Here is a 17092-nt window from a genome sequence, read left to right on the forward strand (position 1 = left end):
TGTAATGAGGAATGTATTGGAGACTGTTAGGCATTAAGGTTGACAGTGGGATTCAGAATGATCACCTCATACAAACGGATAAGTTTCAGCCCAAAAGTAGAGTTGCATGACCTTGGAGTATTATCCTGATTTATGCAAAGACTATGTTAACTGTCAGAGAGTATGCAAGAATTAGGCATCTGAGTATTTAAGCTGGTGGCTCAGTGATGCTAATTTGACTTAACACAGGCAGCGTACATAATGAGAAAACATGAGTTCTTCTATTTCCCTTTCTCTCCCAAGATCTCGACTGAATCTGGCAGGAACAGGTTATGCTGCTATATATTCAGGAATTCTCATCAAATCTGAGTGATGCTGCCAGCACTTGGAGTCTGCAGAATATTTATAAAAAGGGGAACTGTGGTCCTAGAATCATGTCATTTGGTATTGACAGGCTTTTCACTCAAGAGGAAAATCTGGGGTTGTAAATATTAGTGGTTCAGGAGGCCTGGCCCTCTGCCTCTGGAAGAGCTGCTGTTGAATTAAATGGGTTTAACCCACAAACTGATGTCAGCTGGTGATCACTTTATTAAGTAAAACTAGAGGGAAAAGATCTGGGAGAAAGGCCATTTTTATTGACCACTTCACTAGGACACTAAGGCATGTCTGTCCAAGACTTTGCATTGCAGAGAGCTGAGAGATGCAAAACAGAACACCCACCCTCCCTTCTTTCCCCATATCTCTGAGGGCAAATTACATGTGTGATCAGCTTACTGAAGCAATTGAGCAGTCAAGGGTTATATTCATGCTTAAGAATATTGCACAGTACAGAGAAAGCTGTTTTTTATAGCTGGCCTGTTCCATCGCTGCATAGTGCAGCACAAGAATTGGACAGACTGATTTTATGCAGCTCTTGACTAAGATGCTTAGGAGCTAGAAAGCCAGAGGGAACCAAAGGCCTCCTGTATGTCCAGCAGCTTTGGTCTTTCTAAGTTTTATGTTCACTGTACACCAATGGGTGGTCCCTTCTGCACAGTGAGAAATACTGAACTGCTCAATGATGGAGAATTGATCTCTTAAAGAGCCCAGTGAGTTTAATTACATGTGTAAGTGACAGCCTTCTCTATAAAGCAATAAACTAATATTTAAAAAGACCAAAATATTAATGCACCGGACTCTTGGAACCATATTCTGATGGCATCATGATTTGAGTGAAGAGCACAGAGGACATGTGTGACACTGGAAGGAACTGGAACAACATCTCCCGAGTCCCAAATGCAACAGATTTGCTCTGTAAAGCCTGAAATAGACTCGTTTCACCGCCCTAAGGTGCTGGATGATACTGACTTGCACCCAGAATTTCATCTTTTTTTTGTTCTTGGAAAGGCTTCCCCCCCATACACACACACTCGCACATTTAGTTCACAGAACTGCTAGTCAAATGCAGCAGTTTTTCAGCCTGATGTATTCCCTTCTTAGTTAATACACTAAGGTTGTTAAAAACAGTTTACTATTGCTACCCAGTTAGTAAGGTCCGACAGAAAACTAGATGTGTCATAGAAGCACAGTGTATGCCTTTTGACATGGCTTGGCTTAACCAGTGCAGTGGCTTCACTCATGTTTCACCTGAATGCACCTTTCTGTCTTATGCATGGCTTTTCTGGAGCATGTTGATGCTTTTGTGACAGGTCTGACTATCTGATACGTGTGCAGCAACCTTGCTGACTTCTAAAGGTTTTGTTTATTCTTTGTTTAAACCAGGGCATGTCAGGAAAAGCACAAAGGCCAAAGAGTCTTCAATTAGGAGACAACAGACTGACATTGCTTCAGGGTTCTTCACTCCAGCAATCAACGCCTTGCAGCCCACCACCGATCACTCCCAAAACCCCAAGAACCCAAAGTAAGTTATTTTACAGGGTAAATGCCACATCCTTCAGGGCAGTACCTGCAGTAGTAGGAATTACTATATATTTGCTGAGATAACCTCACTGGGGAGGGGAGGAGGGAGGGAAGAACTGCTCTGAAGTAGTTCACAGAAAGTGGCTCTAGGCTGTTAATGTTTGTAGACATTTTTGTCAGATAACAGAATTTGGCAGTGCTATCAAAGGCACTACAATCGTACTTGTGACTTACATACCACTTGTTAAAATGAGTATATCAGATGAATTCCAGAGAACAAATTTTATCTTTTTCAATTTCTTTCTTGGTTTCTCCTGTATTGACTTGTGGGAAGGTATATTAAACCTCAAAGGCGAACATCACATGCAGTCGATGTAGATGCTTGTAAATGCATCAAGTCAGGTGGTTACAGCACATACTAGAGGAATATCTCCTGTGAATTCACTGGATGGAACCGCATCAATCCAGCATGGTATTTCTGATCAGCTCTATGGCTAAATTTTCTGGGCAAGCCCTGAAGGCTTTGTTAATTAATGAACAATAACTCCCATCACGTGGCAGAAAGTTTCAGGAGAAGTTGCTCTGCAGCTTGGAAACTCAGCTAATAAATGTTGAAAGAGACGGAATTTATCTTGAAGAATTGGCAAAATGAATAATGTGTGCAGTTACCTTCCTTGAATATCCACTAAGCTCTGTGGTTAATTTTGAAGCAACATATAAATATGGCTAAGGTAAAAATACAACTGTAATATCACCACTGACAACTTCCTTGCTTGTCATTGCATTTCTCACTCTACTGCTCTTTTTTTAAAGGACCAGAAGTTTGTATGTAGGACCTGACTGTCCTTCCTCTTATATGCATATAAATTCGGAATCCAGTGTAGATAATGAACTAAACTAGCATAAAACTGCTGTGAGAGGATTAAAGCCAAAAAATACGTATCAGGCTGGGGTATGGAGTGGGGAGACAACCAGAAACACAAACAAATGCAGGAATACTATATGAAGAAAGATCTGTGGAAGGAATGTGAAACCTTACTCTTCTACTTAGCAAGCAGTTTTAATTGCCGTTAGTAGCAGGACAGCTTCCCAGGAATTCTTCTGAAGTTTGTGTACTTATCTACTCCATCAACTGGAGTTAAAATCAAAGTGAATTCTCAGGTTGAGGCCCAGGCTGAAAGGAAACCCCACTGAACATTGCAGATGTGATAATGGATTCAATTTTCTGTTCTCTCAGGCATGTATTTTTCATATAAGCTTAGATTCATTTGATGAAGATAGAACTGTTCTGGGCATTTTGAACTCAGGGGAGATACAACTGTGACTCTGCTTTGACATATCGATTCAGGTTTAGCTGCTAAAGCAGAGAACTGTTAGCAGATGGAAAGCACAAGATATTAAATGAATCTCTCTTAAAATTCGACATGGTCAATCCTATTTCCCGTTCCTTTTCCGCCTACTTTAATGTCTTGTCTTGTTATTGTTGTTGCTTCTAGGTTTTCCCTCATTGCAAGCTGATGGATTGGCAACTGCTAGCTTACAGAGCACCCCACCCCCACCTCCGCCCAAAAGCAAACCCTATGAGAACAGCAACCCGAGGAATTCTGTGGAGGTAAGGAAATGAGAGCTGACATTTTTTTGGAAAACAGCTTTTGAGAAAGAGACAACAGTGGAATTTTCCAAGCTGCTTCTAGGGTGGTGCTACTTGAAACTTGTCTAATCATTTTACTGGTTCACTCCCTGAAACCACAAAAAATTAAAAAGTTTTTTGCTTCCAGAGAAGGCTATTAAGTGCAGCTCCTTTTTCTGAAGTGGGAGTTATGTTGTCCTTGGTTAGGCAAACTGTGTATGGGGGTGGGAAGATATATTGAAAACAAACAAGCACAATGATTGAAAAGTTTCAAAAACATGATCAATGTAAAATAGCGCAGTAATCTGGTCCTGAAAAAGAAGGGAAAAAATTCACACATTTTCAGAAATGATGTCTCCTTTTGAGTCCTCAGCTCAGAAGAATCTGATTTTTCAAGGTGTGCATTATCAGTCACTTAAAACAGCCTGTATTATATCACCATCTTAGCCACAGTCTTTTTCTCAATTTCATGAAGTTGGTTTCCTTCTAGGAACATCAAATTGCCACCTTTTTTTTTTTCCTTTTTTTTTTTTTTTATGCTGTATCACTAATGTTTCTCTTATCCTATGGGATTCCAAACGGCTTGCAGATATTTAACATGCAAATAGTGTGGTCATTGGGTCAGAATCATTTCATCTGCCCCTGAAATGTAGGTGCTTCTCGTATGAGACTGTAATTGCTCACCAGTGTGCAGCAACAGAAAGCATCCTTCTGTAACTGTGAAAGGGATGGATGTCTTCCCCAGTCCAGTTTGAAAAGAGGATTTATGGAGTACCTTAGTGAGATGAACTGGAATTTGACCAAAAAGAATTTAAAGAATGATCACACGTAACAAAATATGTTGCCTCTGACAGCACAGGAAGAAAACAAAACAGCTGATCACTTAATTCTGTTAGAGAGAGATACAACACTGGTATAAAGCCTTGAAGCATGGGATAAATAGGAGGTTTTCTACTTTGCCCTTCACTTGCTCATGGTTGACTGTGCCTCTGAAAAGGAGCAGTATAGCTGCTGTAGGTGGCGTGAATGATGGAAATATGCCAGCTGTAGGGATGCTGTGGGAGTCACTGGTTGAAGAGGATTAATAAAAGAGCTTCCTTCCCTTGACTCTTGTAAGAAAACTAATTACTAACATGTTCTGGTTTGCAACATTGACCTTGGCTTGCAGCCAAATGGAAAAGATTCGAAAGTCTGTAAAGAGAGATTGTAAAAGTATTTTCTGAAGGGTATTGTTACTTTGTTGTTGTAAAGTTGACTCTGTCCTCCTCCTTCAGTTAGCATAGTCCTGAAATCTTGGCAGTTTCAGCTAAGCAAGAGGTGAGACACACAGGCTTCTTGTTCACCTGGCCTTTCACATCTCAGTTGTTTACAGGATGCCCCTTAAAACAAGCAGAAAGCCAACTTGAAGGAACCCACTAGTACAGTTTCCTGCAAGAACAAGGAACACCATACAAGCCTCTGTGCTGGGCTGGAAGGCTGTGGTTTGCTTTAGTAGAACTCTTTGCTTGCTGCAATTTGATGCCATTAGTTTCACAATTCTGATTTGGAAGCATTTTACATCATTTTGGCCCCTATTTGGTGCAACTCATCAATCCAGCAAGATAAAAATAGTTGAATTTTGAAACCCTGAGGGAAATTAATTTATTGCCATTTTACTGATAAACAAAATGTGGGACAGAGGGGCAAATGGCTCCAACTCAAAGTTAGGCTTCAGGTCAGAAGCAACTAAAGTATATCTGCAGCTAAAGTGTATTCTAGCAACTAAAACCTTTCTGCTTCTGTTATCTCCCGGTGATCTGTCCTTGGTTGCCCCTCTCATCGATTGCGTGTGGCACTGAGAGGCTGAATTTGAAGATTTGGTCCCAAAAGAAACATCAAGTACTACAGGACCTTTCGGATTTCTTGTTTGGTAAAGCAAAATGTCTTAACTTGCTTGTAATGGTTTATTTTTCTATGTGTTTTTGTTTTATCTTCCCAGGTTGCTCCACCACTACCGAGCAGACGTGAAGCCAAACCTCCCCCCCCACCCCCAAAAACCAGAAAATCCAGCGTTGTCTCTTCAGAGCAAGGATTGCAGTGAGGATCATCACTTGCTGGTGTAACAGCAAGCACCTAGAGTGAAATGGCTGCTTTCTTTTTACTGACATGCTGAGGCTCTCTGACCCTAAAGACTAGTGATCTCACCTGCCGTTCTGTTCACTCCCCTTGGAGTTTTCTTTGGGAAATACCAAAAGGAACTGTTATTGTGACTGTATTCCCTAACCTCTGGTTTACCTTGCAAGTACTGAGACACTAATTACTTAGCAGGAGTCGTCACTCTCCTGGAATTCTTGTCTGTCCCGAGTTTTTTCACTGATGCAATTTCAGCAGCTCATTCCTAGTGTAAATCTTTCACAGTAGTGATTTGCACCAGTGTTTGAAGCAATGTAAGCCACACCAGTATGAGATGTGTCCTACAGTATTTTCACGTAAGTTCATTACAGCTTTACAGCTGTATTTATGCACCGATCCCTCCTTCTGTCCCTGTAGCATAGCCAAGCCCTGATTTGCATGAAGTGAAACAGATCGAAGCCATTCCTAAGTTGTGAAGTGTCGGGTCCTGAGATGTCAGGTGCTGGTGTATGATGTGCAGTCTCCTAAGATTCTTGATTGCAGGCAGAGACCTGAGTGAGCGTTGTTAGCAGAATAAGAAGTCTTTTTTTCTGCTAGTCATCGTATGTATTTAAGATGAAGTGCAGACGTTCTGCCTTACACCATCACTGCTTGAGTAGTGGCAGTTGCTCACTCCCAATGGAGAGTTTAGGTTCACCAGTACTTTGTCATAATTTCACTGTTGATTCTGGTTTTAACACTACAGAGCAGTTGATATTCCTCCCTGAATTATGTTACCTACTTGGCTTGTGCTTGCATCTGAGACTTGGTACAATGTTTCATCTTTGTGCTTTTTAATAGGGTGTAAAAAGTTGCATCTCTCCTGTGAGCATGTGAGTAGAAGCTGCATTGATGCCAGCACTGTACTGGTACCAGCAACTTTGAGAGGATGGAGTGTGCAAAACTGGTTACACATCCTGACCTCAGGAGCTAACGTCTGATAGTAACTGTAACCTTATTTTGGCTGGGCAAATTCACACAAATATAAATAATTCTCATCCTCTTTTTTTTTTCCTGCACCCATTTGTGGCAGTACTTGCACTTTGTTTTATAGCCTCCCTTGATCTAGGTTTTTAACAGCCATTACACCTTAAGGAGCCATTTAGATCTGGGATGCATGTGAAAAACTTGACAATTAACCACCTAGTTTCCTGTTGCTTGGGTTACTCCAGCTCTCTGCAGCTTTTCTTTCCTTGGAGGATGGGATAATCTGTTTAAGTTTTATTTTAGTTATTTATTCCCTGCTCTGTCTGGATGTCAGCATCAGACTTTCTATTTGTATAGAGAAAAAAATTACATGATCTTAGGTTTTAATGTTTTTAAATTCACATGATCCATGTAGAAAAAAGCTGTTGCACACTGTTAGAATAGCCTGTCCTCAGAGTTGCATAGTGACTGAAAATTAAACACAAATATCATTGTTATTTATGGACCAGATGGGCCTTAGACACAGCATTCCTCTGTGTCTGAGCCGCCACTGAAATCTTGCTGGTAAAAACCAAGACATCACCATTTGTGATTAATACTCCTAAAGTTGGGAGATCCATTTTGCACCTTTCAGGGCTCCTTGTGTCTGAGCTCTGTTGGAAGGGCTGCAGCCCTGGGGTGGGGACTTTGCTCTTCTGCAGCAGGCTTACAGGGAGTTTGTGCAGCACTTAAGCCAGAAGACAATTCAGTTTAAAATTCTCTTGCAGTGTATCTCTACTGTGTTCTACTTGTAGAAGACCTAGACACCTCCAAAGATAGTTACAGCAGCTCTTTTTTTGCTGTCTGGAGCAGGACTTTCCTAAACTGCCTGTTTCAGAACTAATGCATTGTGAAGAACTTCAGGGTTTTTTTGTCAAGCTACATAATTGAAACTTTCTTTATATATCCCCCCCAAAGTTGTAGCTGCCTGTTGATGCCACATTTCCCAGCAGCAGAAGAGCCAGTGAAGTTTGGGGTTTTCTTGATTTGTAAGAATTACTTTCTTGTCACGTTCAGGCAAAGTATTTTACCACGCTATTCTGCCTGTGACTGGCCTATTTATAAACATACATTTTGTCGTGGCTGTTATTTTTCACTGAAGTTTTCTAGGGAGGGAAAAAAAATCCACTTCTTGTTGTTCCCTTTCACTGTGGAACTCAGGAAGCGTGGGAGTTTGCCTGCAAAGTTTAGATTCAAACTTTTTGGAAAGTTCAGAGTTTGTTAAAACTCATCATAAAGAGGGACCCGTTTATTTCTGAACCTATACAAAACTTTGGCTGTTTGGTTACAGCTTGCAGCCTGTTTATTTATCATCGGTATTGATGAAGATTCTGTGATGGGCTCTAAGGAAATAATTTTGCTTGTTAACTGTAAGTGTCATTTAACTTCTGATTATCTGGTAGGAGTTGGGGAGACCCACTAAAAACCCTGCTGAGGCTGTTGCTCACAGTAGTAAATAGGAATAATGTTGGGTTGGGGTTTTTTTGCAGGACACTGCACTGTTACTCTTCTCACATGACTTAAATGGATTTCATTACCTTACTGATAAATTGAAGTTCATTAAACCTAAGGAAAGCTTTTCTCAGCAAAACGTTTTTCAGGGAGAACAAACCCAGTGAAACCCTAGGGGTTTTTTGTTCAGACAGAAGTAGTCCTTTCTTTTGTTCTTATACATTCCTTTGGCTTCAGTGTGACTCCAATTAAAGAAACCTACAGAAGCTGCATTTGCTTTGCTGCCTGCATGGCTCTGTAAAACAGATTGCTTTCATCAAAGGGTCATATTGGATTCCCATCACAAAACAGGTTGGAAACATTTTGGAAGTTGCACTGCAGTCACGTCACATACATCCACAGTAATGTTTGCTGTAGCGCACATGCAACTGCCTTCTGGGCTGTTGCCTTCTCAGGGGAAATCTTTGAAACCTTTCTGGACAACTTGACCATGGTTCACCCCCTCTCTCCGGTGCATTGTAGGACTTGTCAGCTCCACATTATGTTCTTGGACATAGATGCTGCTTGACTTGAAAACCACAGGGTTTTCTTGTCCTTCATTTCTTGTCCACTTCTTCCTCTTCTTATAACCACTGTCTTCCTTCCACTGCACACATGAACTAAAGGACCCCCTGAAACTTTTCACTTAAAAAAGAACTTTTTGTCTTCAGTGAGAATTTTGCTTTAGGTGGAACAGCAGGTCTGAACTGTAGAAAAGTATGTATTGTGAAGTATGTATTAATACCACCTATTGTTAATTCGGTGCCTTTCCCCATTCGACATCTGCCTGTTACCTCATTCTTAGGTGCATTTCCTTTTCAGAGCAGGTTTGCTTTTAGCTCCTTTGCTAAGTCAGCAGAAGCAAAGGAGACTTTGCAGGAATGGCAGCTAATGGTTTGTCTGTTGTGGGTAAACAAACTAGCTATCAGGTTTGGGTATTTTGGTTCCAAGTGACTTTTCTGACTCTTCTTTCCCGACCTGTTTGGTCTGCTTTAATAACTTCAACTCGTAGATGTATCTTGTACATTCAGCAGGTATTTTTTTCTGGAGGAGAGAACTAGTCCATGCAAAAAAAACTCACAGGAGGAAGTCTGACCTTGGGAAGAATTTTTCAGCTGATCTTCAATGACCCTTTACATAATGTTCTTTAACTTGAGGGGGCTTGGTTCTGACTGCTTTTTTTTGCAGTTTTATAGACTAGGTTTATGAACAGAGTACTTAGCATGTAAGTGGTTAATTATCCTCTCCCCTCCTTTTCTTCCTTGGATCATACAGCCGCCAGCCATTAGGAATAAGAACAGTTGCTGTCTCTCCTGTGTGCTGATCCTAGGTGCTAATACCTGAGCTAGCAAGATGCCCAAGTCACCTAGGGAGTCAGGAGAGCAAGCTGTTACCCATGCCAGTGCTGGCAGAAGTCTAGGAAGCTTCAGTGCTTTGTGCAATTTGAGCAGTGGCTGAAACAGGCCTTTCATTTGTACTTTGATCTTTGGCTTTTACTATGGAGCCAGCTCCTTAAAAAGCAGTGAAGATGATGTCTTCCTGTATGCTCTGCCTTGCAATTGCACGGTCTCACCTGGCAGGTTCCTTAAACTTTATCTTGGTATACTGTCCACACAGTTCAGGCTTTTTCTTCTTGCTGCCTTTGTTGTCTGGCCAGTTGGAGACTGTTGTAGCTGAGGCATCACCCTAACTGGAAGGAAAGGAACAGCTGATGCCCAAAGAGTACAGAGTGAGGAGATTTCCCTTCCCGAGATATTTTGGGTGTTTTCATTGGCAAATTTTCTATGCCAAAAGGGGTTTAAGGTTGGGAGATTTTTCCTTTCTTAGTGTTATTTTTGTTCCAGAGTCTGAAGTGCTGTAAACTGTTCCTGCTTCTCCTTCTTGCCTTTTGGCAAACTAACTCACAAATAGTCGTTCAGTTTTCTTAAATGTATTACTGACTGTGGTATGCGAAGAGTTACGTTCTTAGCTGATATAAGTCAGCATAGTTTGCTTAGAGGTACAAGATGGAATTTCTGTACTGTGCCTAAATGATTTAGGGCTTCATGCCAGTTTTAGAAAAAAGCATTGTCGTCTAAGTGTCAGATTTTTAAACGCAGTTGGGCATTTAAGTGTGCGAATAAGCATGGGGCCTGACTGATTTTAATTAAGTGGAATTAAGTGCCGACACTCTTACAAGAAATCCCACCAGACCCCTGATTTTTCTAAGTGTTCTCTTCTTTGCTATGGTACCTACCTGACTTAAGTTCTGAGATTTAATTTTCAGAAACAATGTAAGGTCTCACTACTTAGTTTTCAAAATGAGAATCATCTTTCCATGTTAATTAGATGCTTTTGGAAATGTCATCTAAAGTCTCTTAAACTGAAGGGCTAAAAGTGGCAGTAGGAGAACAGTCCATAATGATGTCATCTCTGCATACCAGAAATGAAAGCAAACAGCAGCATTTCTACCCAATTCATAGTTTTGAATAAAACAAATCTCAAAGTTAAATATCCAGTCTGCAGAGAAGACGAAATCTAATCCCATTTCATAGCCATGCTGTTCAAAGCTAGTGTTAAATTTCAAGTCTTAGAGGGTTTTTTTTCTTTGGAGAAATATGCTCAACACTTGTTTTCTGGAGCTTTTAATTAAAATTTGTCATGCTGTGATAAATTCCTTTAAAAATGTTACAGGCTCTAATCCATGTCAGGGGAAGAGAGAAACAGACAGCTTTCCATTTCAGTGGATTATTGCATTAGGAAAGGACACCGATTCCAGTGAGAACAGCTCTGTAATCTGCGGTGGCAGAAAATACTGTAGAGTATATGCAGTGGTTTTTAAGAACCTGCATCTAATAACCTTCGCACTGTGCAGCCCAGTGTATGTTCCACAGATTAACAGTGAGTTAGACTTGTAGTGATAATAGCTCAGATTTTCTCTGCTTATTTATTTTTATAATTGTAAATGGAAATAATAGGTTTAAGATGTCTGTAATTTAACTGTAATCTTTTTTTATAGTGAAAACATTCCTGACCTGTTACTGCTACCTTCTTTTAATTTTTTTCTTTTAATTAAAAACTTCTCTATCTTATATTTACTGTTGCAGACCAAATTATCTAGTGGACCAGGGTAAGCTTTTCCTAGGACTACATCAGAAAGAAGTAAACAAATAATGTGATTTTATTGATTGCATGGCAGGAGAGGGGCTTTTCAAAAGCACGTGAGGTTCATCTAATTCTGCTGCTATTAACATTAAAGCACCTTTAGGACAGTATGCTGGGCACTATAGAGAGTACAGTACACAAAGGAGTATAGACGAGCTTAACAAAAAGTGAAAAGCATCAGTTTATGCTGTATTGGTCTGACTGTTCTGAGTTAAGGCTGTCATTGAAATCCCTGGACATGCATGACTGCATACTTTGAACCTGTTTTTCACATGCGTAGTGTGCAGTTTTTTAAACAGGGGTGTAAGTCCTCAGCAACTCTGAAATTCACCCCCAATATGCATGGTATTAATTGATGTAGTTTTTCATTGTTGGTATTATAAAGGTTTAATGACATGATAAACCTTGGGCCATGTTTGTCTCGAATTCAGGAGAATATGGATGTTGCGTAACAAGTTTTTGTGAATGTTTTGAGATCCTGGATGTGATGCTTTTGTTATAAAATCCACCTCTGCAGACTGCAAATACCTTCTCTTTTTTTTTTTTTTTTTTCTTTTAGTCATCTGCAATTGAATCAGCAAAAAATACAGCTTTTAAACTGAGGAAAGAGTAGGAGCTAAGCTTTGGAAAGGGAGGCTGCATCTTTCCGGGTAAATGACATATGATTCACTAAGTGTGTAAAGCAAGGTGTATAAATTCTCGTGTTTTTTTAAATGTATTAACTGTTGTAAAGTTTGTAAATACCTTTTTAAAATAAATGTAGTTTTTATGAGTGAACCAGTAAAAGAAGAGCATATAAAAGTCTTTCGTACATGGACTACTGAAGTGCGAGTGGAATTACATTCCAACAGTAAGTTTATTCTTGTTTTTTTTAACAAAGTTGTATTACTGTTTTATCCAGAGACTAGTGAGATCAGACACTGCCTTTGTCCAGGCGTTGTCTGCACATGTGAAACAAAAGCTGTCACGTCCAAGTTTTCATTGCAGGACACAAAGCAGACCCTATGCTGCTGAGTCCCAGCCACTGGACTGGAATGTGTTCTCTTCTACGTATAAGCTAGTAATCTACACAACAATTATCTTCTACTGTCTAAATGCAACTTCAGAGCATTTATTCACATAATGCAATCTAAGCAAAGGCCATTTGAAGAGGAATTGATTTTAACATAGCTTTGAAATTTTATTCTGGGTCCATTGTTCCATTCGGCTTTGTGGGTTTAAATCTTCTTTCGTCTAGTTTCTCCTTTCTCCTTCGATCAGACTTTCCTGTAAACACACATCATGTCCTTTTTTTAAAGAGAAGAAATAACTTTGATGATGGAATTTTAAAGCCTGGTCAGATGCTAAAATATTCATATTGTGGTCTCCATTGGAAGGAGGATTAGAATGACATAAATCTGACCCGACATGATCTCTCTGCCACCTGCTCATGGATCTGATCATACAGTATAATGTAACTGACACTTATAATGGCCCTTTTCATCCCAAAGTGCATGACCAACTTTACATCTGTTAATGGGTCCACCACTGTAGCAGTTCTTGGAGTACAACCCAACAGCTGTCGAACACTACACTTTGACAGTAGTTTAGGACAAGAAGCATGAACTTGCACAAAGCATCAGTATGAGGAGTGTCTCTGTGAGCTTAAGCAGTTGACCAAAAGACCAGAAACAAGAAAGCGGTGCTTGCAAAGGTATTACAGGGTCGTTACGGAGTAGCACAGTTGCCCTGTTACCATTCTCTGTGTACCTTAGTACTGTTCAAATGGAAACCATGTTACTGTGTCACATCCTGCTGGATCTGGTCTCCTACTTGAGTATTTATTTGTGTTCTCACCTCAGTTGAAAGCCTGAGGTGTTTTGGATAGATGCGCTGTCTGTTTTTTTTTTTCCCTTATGTGTCTTAGCTAGGTGTATTTTTGTTTGTGCTCACTACCAGCTTTTCCAGGAAATGATGAAGATAATTTGAAAAGTTTTTCCATGGCGTGAACCATTTCCAGACACCTCCCCTTTGATTGCATAATATTCCTGTAGCAACTCCAGGAATGTGTTACATTGGAAAAGCTGCATCTGTAAAAAGTTTGATTTGTTTTCAATGTCATTAGGCAGCTAGAAATAAGAAAGCCACATAGTTCAGACTGTGCTACAGGAATAAGACATGCAAACCAAGTGTTTGATGCAGAGGCGTAGAAGTTTTTACACTTTGTGCAAGATTACCAGCAGTTTCTGAGCAAACCTAAGAAAGGGGCGGGGGGCTTCAGCTCTGCAAAGAAAGGCCAGGTTTCCCTCAGTGAGCAAGAAGTAGCAAGTACTCATTTCAAATATCCTGATAATTATTCTGGGGTCTTTTCCTGCCTGACACAGTCTCTTGCAGTAAAAAAAAAAAGGTCTAAGCATATTAAGTTACTGTTGCTGGCTCTTCATTCTGCAAGTAGTGCTGTTGGAAGCCAGAGTCATGGACAAAGATTCCATTTTATGTTCAGTACAAATAGGGTTAAAAATGACCTAAAAAAAATTTTTTTTAGGTAGTTTCTGCGTGAAAATCCAATGGAAGTTAGACTGACCTGTCTGTGTTACTGAGTTTGTGAGCCTTTATTCAAGCCAGGTTCCTCAGTGAAAGGCTAGAGTGCGTACTTGAAACTTTTGGTCTTGGCTTCAAAAATGAAGTACAGATTGAGTGTTTCAACTTTTAGGACAGCTCAGAGACTTCCCAGAAAGTGGTGACCATCTGGTCTGATCAAGGTGTTGCTATATTAATTAAAGAGCACATTTTTGCTTGAGAGTATTCTTTCTATGGCAGTTAGTTTGTATGTGAAGTCTGTGCTGTCACTGCCTTAGAGCATCTAATGGAAAATACATTTCCCAGTCTAGGGACATTGGGAGCAGCAGCTTCCATATGGCTTGATCCTTCAGCTGGCAAAGTGTGCCTTTGAAGTTAAGCATCTGTGAATGCTGCATAGATTTGTATTAAGGTAGAATGTGTTTGACTTTATTTTGTTTTTAATTTAGTGAGTAATGACATTGCTACAACGGGAGCATAAGAATAATGTAGTCCTGTCCTAGGACTGTAACTCTGAGGTACCTGAGAATGATGCAGATAATAAGGGCAGGGCCAGTATTGCCACATGTGAACTGAATTTACATGCCTCCTCCTCTACCACCTATTTTTCTCTTCCCTCCATGTACTTTCCCAGCCTGGACCGGTCCCTTAATTTTCCCATGGTGATAAAAGCAAAAACATGTTACTTACCATGGCTTCCTTCAGATCACTGAACCTGGAATGCTGATACGAGCCTGGGCATTCAGTCTTCTGCACTTCTCCTAATTTTTCCATTTCATTTGCAATCTGAATTGGGAAGTGATAACAGTCTTCATGAAAGGAGATTTTTCTGTTAAAGCGATGCTGCCCTAGTTACTGATGAAGATGAAACTGTTCCACTGCACAACTTAAATTCACCTCTTTCTCAGGTGCTATCTTGTGCTGCAGCAGACTTAAAATCAGGATGCTAGAACTGCTGTTACGAGGGACTACACATGAAGTATTAGAAAGGATGGGAAAACCACTGGTGGACAGAACCTTCCTCATCTGCTTTGTCATTTAATTGCTTACTGTCTAATCGGTTACCACATGACAGCTGCCCATTGCCACATTCTCAGTGAAGTGGATGAATGTTGTCATAAAACAGTTCCTCAGAGTATTGGCTGAAATTTAGGGAGATGATGAAATCATGTTTAACCTGGAACTCAAAACTTCCATCTCTCCTTTAAAGCAGGCTGCCAAAGCTCTCTGTCTGCAATAGACAGCACTGTTCTTTATGCAAGCTGTCAAATGTCATCTTGCCCTAATGCCATTTACTTTCTAATTACTACTTTTAAAAAATGTGTGTGTGTATATACATATGTATGTATGTTTGCGAGGAAAGAGAGATACGCATATACAGTAAAGCCTATGTCGGCCCTTTTTTGCCTGCATCTTTTACGGATCCTAGCTAAAACAACAGGGTTGGTTTACAGTCTAGAACATACCTCTTGAAATGATTCTACCAGGTTTTCAGCGTTCCTTTTTCCTCCTGGTTGCAGGCCGTAAGACCAGTGTTGAGCCAGGCAGATTTCCACAGACATGACAAACAGGAGGACACTGACAAAGATCTTCCTGGACTTCTCCATCCTGTGAGAGAACAAAACATCTTTCTGATCATAGTGACATCATAGCTCCATTTTTAGCTTATAGAATTATGAAAATGTTACATTTCTGGATCTCTAATTCTGATCTTCTGCACCCCAGTGGCATTGTGCCTATGTGTAAGCCACAGCTGGATTTTCAGCCTCTCAAAGTGTGGATTAACTCACTATAAAGAGATTTAGCATCTGAAGAATTTGGGTGATGAGCTAAATTAGGATTTTTGAACACTCTCTCAGCGTTTTAGGAATGTCTAGACCTCAAAGGTTCCATGAAAGTCCCTGTTGATATTTTACAGATGTATTCAGTTTAGCCTATTTCTGTTCTAATATCCCTGCTCCTTACAGAGCACTCTTTGCAGTCTCTTCTAATGCAACTTTCTTCTAATACAAGCATCTGTAAGCACTGAATAAGTAAAAAGGGAATACGGTATGTTGTTCAAGCACATTACCTGCTTGCTGAAAGAGGTCGCAGAATAACTCCAACTCTTCCCCGTTTGAAAATGTCCTGCAAGTATACTTGTCACCTCACTTTTTATATACAACCACCCCAACACTAAACCTTTCACAGCAGGTAACTTTATCTAATTCTATCTCACAGGCTGCAATTTTGTTCTTAAAAGTGCTGTAATGCAGCAAAAGTAAAGCACATAATTGGAACACCCCTGGTGTAGCTATTAAATTCAGCTGTTTTCTCTAAGAGCCATGAAAGTAACAGCCTTTCTTTTAAGAGGCTATAAATCTGACATTCAAACCTGGCTGACTGCTGTTGCCTTGTGGAAAATACACAATCCTTTTTTCAGTGACTAATAATTTTTAAGTAAAAGTTCTTGGGTGAGTTTGAATTTGTTGAGAGGGGCTTACAGGAGTTTAAATGGATGAGGAATTCAGCTTAGTCTCTGTATATCAAGCATGAAGGAAACAGTCCTTCGGTGCATGAACAAGAGCCTATGATTGCACAAGTGCACAGAGCATTTTGCATGCTCCTTTCAAAGTCCTCCTCCTTAATGTTTAAATTAAAGTGCCTTGATATTCTTTGCTCTGTATAATGCAAAGTAGTATTAAACTGATCAAATGGACAAGTATATTAGATTGTAAACAGACTTTGTCACAAGGGAATCTCTTTCGTGAATAGGACTCCCAGACACTGCTGTTATTTTGGATTTTTGTATGTACGTGTGTGTGTATGTATGCATATTCTTCATTCTTGGGAGTTTATGCACTGCAGTTTTATAAAGAAGTTGATAGCTATTTGAATGCAGGAGTTAAATTCAGTAATTTTGATTACAGAAATCTAATTTTTTTTTTAATCCACCTGGCAGCTATTTTGACTTGCTATGCATTGTTTTATGTGCAATTGAATATATTGTGTTTAGTGTTCTTCAAACATCCTCTCTTCCTGCTCCCATGACCTTTTTGAGATTAATGGCTTAAAAATAATAAGTAAATAATTTAAGGAGGATTTAGTGGCTCTAGCAAAGAGTAATTCTTCCTGCTCTAATGCTCCTCCTACTCATGGCAAGAGTAGCCAACATCTAACTTCAGCTGATAAACTGATCAAGCTGTGAAAATAGTTTGTTTCAGTGGGAGAAACATTACCTTGGCGTAGGCACATCAGAAGGGAGATTTTCCTGTAACAGTGTTTTAAGACTCC

At 40.0% G+C, this 17092-nt stretch overlaps 2 protein-coding genes across 6 annotated transcripts in view; one reads left to right on the forward strand and one right to left on the reverse strand.

Annotated features, from left to right (window-relative positions):
• The window catches only part of DOCK5 (dedicator of cytokinesis 5), a 113456-nt gene extending 101419 nt beyond the window's left edge, over positions 1-12037 (forward strand). For 3 of the 5 annotated variants that reach the window (XM_069801059.1, XM_069801058.1, XM_069801060.1), the window contains 3 exons: positions 1741-1879; positions 3375-3490; positions 5487-12037. In XM_069801059.1, the coding sequence (XP_069657160.1) occupies positions 1741-1879; positions 3375-3490; positions 5487-5588 (357 nt within the window). In that variant the 3' untranslated portion in view covers positions 5589-12037. The remainder of the gene's footprint in view (positions 1-1740; positions 1880-3374; positions 3491-5486) is intronic. The other 2 variants (XR_011327594.1, XR_011327595.1) reach the window with 2 other exon arrangements.
• Positions 12038-12165: 128 nt separating this feature from the next.
• On the reverse strand, positions 12166-16228 carry GNRH1 (gonadotropin releasing hormone 1). Its single transcript, XM_009914884.2, has 4 exons — positions 15891-16228; positions 15286-15427; positions 14510-14605; positions 12166-12526 (listed from the first exon to the last, which is right to left on the reverse strand). Exons 2-4 carry the CDS (start codon positions 15424-15426, stop codon positions 12494-12496), a joined length of 270 nt encoding a protein of 89 aa, XP_009913186.1. The 5' UTR covers position 15427; positions 15891-16228; the 3' UTR covers positions 12166-12493.
• Between the last annotated feature and the right edge of the window lie 864 nt (positions 16229-17092).

Source organism: Haliaeetus albicilla, chromosome 13 (genome assembly GCF_947461875.1).
Source record: "Haliaeetus albicilla chromosome 13, bHalAlb1.1, whole genome shotgun sequence".
NCBI lineage: Eukaryota > Metazoa > Chordata > Aves > Accipitriformes > Accipitridae > Haliaeetus > Haliaeetus albicilla.

Bases quoted from the DNA above. Each gene is read 5' to 3' on its own strand.
- GNRH1 (XM_009914884.2), bottom strand. From the start codon at position 15,426: ATGGAGAAGTCCAGGAAGATCTTTGTCAGTGTCCTCCTGTTTGTCATG. The intron at 14,606-15,285 runs GTATGTTCTAGA...TTCCCAATTCAG, and splicing joins TGGTAGAATCATTTCAAGAG to ATTGCAAATGAAATGGAAAA. The intron at 12,527-14,509 runs GTAAGTAACATG...GTGTGTTTACAG, and splicing joins GTGATCTGAAGGAAGCCATG to GAAAGTCTGATCGAAGGAGA.